At 40.5% G+C, this 4,367-nt stretch overlaps 1 protein-coding gene across 1 annotated transcript in view; it reads left to right on the top strand.

Annotated features, from left to right (window-relative positions):
* Positions 1-3,398: 3,398 nt before the first annotated feature.
* Positions 3,399-4,367, top strand: part of LOC109827835 — a 4,213-nt gene continuing 3,244 nt past the window's right edge. The window contains exon 1 of the mRNA XM_020394857.1: positions 3,399-4,363. Within this exon, the coding sequence (XP_020250446.1) occupies positions 3,470-4,363 (894 nt within the window). The 5' untranslated portion in view covers positions 3,399-3,469. The remainder of the gene's footprint in view (positions 4,364-4,367) is intronic.

Here is a 4,367-nt window from a genome sequence, read left to right as displayed (position 1 = left end):
GAGGTCGACGACGTAGGAGGAGCTTGGGCACGGCGAGCGGTGATGTATGTGTGAGCTTGAGTGGAGCTTGGGGCCGAGGGGAAGGAGAGGCGGGTCGTCCAGTTGATGGGGTCTTGATGGTGAAGAGAGAGGGAGAGAGAGACGGAGGTGGGAATAGGGGAAGAGAGAGAGAGAGAGAAAATGAGAGGAGAGAGGGTGATGGAGATTGATTGGGGAGAGGGAGAGAGAGTGTGTGAGCTGGTTATGAGGAGGAGGAGAGGGACATGATTGAGTGGGTGTGCGGGAAATGAGGAGTGATTTAGGGGAGTGGGGTGGGGATTTGTGGTGAGAGATTGGAGAGAGAGAGAGAGATGCAGAGTGGTGTGAGGAGGATCATGCTGGAAAGTGGTATATCAGTGTATGAAATGATACAAATGCAAGTTATAGGTGTATGATACAGCTATTTATATAGAGTAGGTGATACAATGCAGGCTAAAAATAAAATCAAGGTCGTTAATAATAATAATAATAGCAATAATAATAACAATAATGAATAACCAAATATTAATTTAAAAATTTTTCACCGTAATAATTAAATTTATAATTAACAAAACTATTAAAATAAATATAAAACTAGATTTTTAAATCATAAAAAATTCTAGAAAATCAGGAAAAATATAAATACTCTTTAGAAAAATAAAATTTAATATTTAAAATACCAAAAAAATTATTTAAACCGATATCAAAAATTCATGGTCATTACAGTCAAGCTCGAGGACGTGGTGCTTCTGAGATGTAGGCGCCTTTACTGTTGGGAATGTAGAAGGCTTCGGTTGGGGAATCAACAATGTAAGGATCGTGAATTTTCGATATTGATTTTTTGGTATTTAAATATTAAATTTCATTATTAAAGAGAATATTTATATTTTAATTAATTTTCTAGATTTTTTTAATAATTTAACAATCAAGTTTTATATTTATTTGGCTAATTGTAAATTAAAATATCTTTAATGGATTTTTGTAACAATTTAATTATTTTATTATTCATTTTCGTTTTAAATAACAATAATAATTATTAAATATTATTTTTCACTCCTATCTCTCCACTCCCCTGAAAACCAACCCACGTTCCCCACTTCTCATCAACCAACCCCCTGTCACATCTCTCACTTCACCATCTCTCTCTCTCTCATATATTATTTTTGCATCTGCTCATTCTTATCTCTCCACTCATTCGTTCTCTCTCTCTCTTCGAAAGAACCCAAGTCCAGCGCCCCCACCTCCTCCTCTCCCTCCTTCTCTGTTCGACCAAACCCACCGCCACGAACCGCCGCCCAGCCTTGGCTTCGCCGCCGCCCGACGCCAGCGACCCCGAGACCCCTCCCCGAGCTCCACCTCGACTGCTGCCGACCACCTCCTGCAGCCGCCCCCGACACCCCCTGACCACCTCCGCGTCGCCGGCAAACCCCACTACTGCCGCCTCCGCCGTCGCCCTTAGCCAGATTCGTCGACGAACTCAACCGCGTCGACGCCGCTAGCCACACTCGCAGTCGACTCGTCGTAGGCAAGATCTCGCCTCTCCATAGAATTTCTATTTGAATATATATGAACTACTATAATGCACATTATCTCGTATGTTAGATGAATGAAATCTGAGAACAACAGTAGACTATGCATAATAAACAACACTCGAAAATGAATGACTATAGTTGCTTCACAACTGTTTAGCATATCTAAATTTATATTGGGTATATCCTAAGGAAACTTGTATGTGTGTATAAGTGTATAACGAGTGATGATGAACAAATACTATGTATAATCTGTTGATGGTAGCTAATGTCTATATGCTGACTAAATTGAATATGTAATGTTTTGGATTATGTTAATTGAAGTAGTATTATTTAATGTTGAGTAAAATAATAGTGCAAATGTAGTGCTAACAGATTATCTGGTTAGAGCTGAATAAATATTGTACTGTATACACTGCTTATTTGCTAATGTACGACATGAAGAATTAATGAACAGTAACATTTAGATATAATTTTGTTGTAATTATACCTGAGAATGAATGAACATGAAATGATGAGTTATGCATTATAATTAGATTTTTGATATTATCGAAAAAGAAATAAAATAAATGTACTTTATAAAAATAGAAAATGCTACTTTTCATGCGGAAGAGAATTAACAAAAATATACTATGAATATATTTTAAAAGATTATTTTAAAATAGTTATGATGAGAAATAATTAATAAAGAATTATTTGGAAAAAGAATATTTATTTTTTGGAATTAATAAATTTATGATCATGACGATTGGAAATTACGACATTTCATGTGTAATTATTTGATAGTTGTAGTTCCATCTTACCTGTTATTAGTAGTTGTTCACGTTTTGTGTTTGTGATTGCATTTTATGCTTTACGTCCTATTTTAATATATTTGCATAGAAGTAGCCATATTATTATTGTTCCTTATTGTGTTGAGAACCTTAGTAGTTCATGACTTAGTGGCCTCGTGCGTCATGAACAGACTTAGTGACATGTGTGAGTGTGTTGACTGAGTTTAGGTGGTGAACCCGAGTTTTAATGAGGTTTATGGTTGACTTTATCGGAATAAGGTTTGTAGAATATTGTAGCCATCATCAGCTCCATGCAAAAATTTCCCACCATCAGTTCCGTAATAAATTTCCCCACTTAAAAAAACATCATTAATTGCTCCGGGAGAAAGCCTAAAAAATTTCCCACTATCGTCGACGTCACCGACAACGGTCAGCCCGTAGCTCCTGAGGAAGCAGTCCAGCTCCCGCTTCGGCATCGCCTCGTACTGCGCGTGTGTGTACCGTGGGTAATGCAACGACATCTGAAAATAGCTGTCATCGCATCTCTCCTTCCCAAATTTTCACCGCAAGTCAATGCCGTCGATGTCGATGCCGCTGAAAATTTTTGGAGGGAACTAGAAAATCCTTTTATTATGGACTATGTATTTCTTATTTTCTAGTTGAACTGTGTTGTAGTAAGGGTATGTTGAACCCGTATTTTATGTCTGGGATGATCTGTTGATGATATGTTTATTTCTTATTCTGGGTTGTCTTTATATTCTTACTATTGTGATCGGGGACCTGTGACTGAGATTTATATATTTGACGCTTAGCGTATTGGATTGAAAAGCAAAAAAAGAAAAAAAAAATGACAGTATATATATTTCTTCTCAATCTAATACGTCGCGGGCTTGTTCGCGTTCCGATTCCCCGGTATTTTGGGAAGCGGGACGTGACAGGTTTTAGTGGTGGCCCATGCAGGTCACGGTCCCGAGTTCCCACTAGTAAGAATGTATTGGACGATTCAAATACATATCATTTTTCATCCGTAAGACTATAATTAAGTTTTTATATTATTATCTTAATAACTATGTTTTAGTTACTATTTTCCAAATATATTGTTTGATTTTAACCCTAGTTTTCCTTTCGGTCCTCGTTTTCTTCAGAACTATGGTGGGTACTCGTAGTAATGGTAACCCATCCAGTAGCAGTGGTCAGATGCCTGAAGCAGATCCGCAGCAGCTTTTAGCGATGATTCAGGGGCTGGTGACGAACCAGCAGTTCTTAGCTGGGCATTTACAGCAGGAGCATCAGCACCAGCATCCCCCTCGCTCGGAGCCTGGTGTTAGAGAGTTTCGATATATGCGGCCTCCTTCCTTTACTGGTGCCGAGGGACCTTTAGCAGCAGAGGAGTTCCTCAAGGTCACGGAGACTATCCTTAAAGTGACTCGTATTCCCCCTGCAGAGTGGGTAGATCTCATGGATGTTCAGCTCACGGATACAGCTAGAATCTGGTGGGCTGCTGAGAAGACACACCTAGAGAGGCCGATTTTGTGGGAGACGTTCACGGATCGCTTCAATAGGAAGTACTTTCCTCAGTCAGCCAGGGATGAACTCCTGCGTAGATTTGTCGAGCTCAAGCAAGGAGGACGATCAGTCGATGAGTACGAGGCCGAGTTTTCTTCTTTGAGCCGATACGCCCCTCATTTGGTCACGGACCCCACTATCAGGAAGCACCAGTTCCAGAAAGGGCTGGACAAGTATATCAGATTGGCTTTGGCTGGCAGGGCTCTCGCGACTCACGACGCTGTGTTGGATGCAGCACGCGAGATTGAAAGCGTGCAGAAGGAACCAGAAGATTCACACTTAATTCAGAGCAGGACACCAGCAGCTCCGACTCGGAACGTCGAGCGTCCCCCTCAGAGGCAGCAGCAGCAGGTTCCGCAGAGGCAGCAGCATTCACAGCGTCAGCCAATTCATCAGGCTCATCCTTATCAGCGTCCTGGGGTGCAGTTTCAGAGCCAGCCTTCTGTGAAGTGTACTTATTGTAGCCATGCCGGACATATTC

This window comes from Asparagus officinalis, unplaced genomic scaffold (assembly GCF_001876935.1).
Source record: "Asparagus officinalis unplaced genomic scaffold, Aspof.V1 AsparagusV1_Un473, whole genome shotgun sequence".
Classification (NCBI taxonomy): domain Eukaryota; kingdom Viridiplantae; phylum Streptophyta; class Magnoliopsida; order Asparagales; family Asparagaceae; genus Asparagus; species Asparagus officinalis.
The sequence above is the reverse complement of the archived record's forward strand: the minus strand, read 5'-3'. Positions and strand labels throughout refer to the sequence as shown.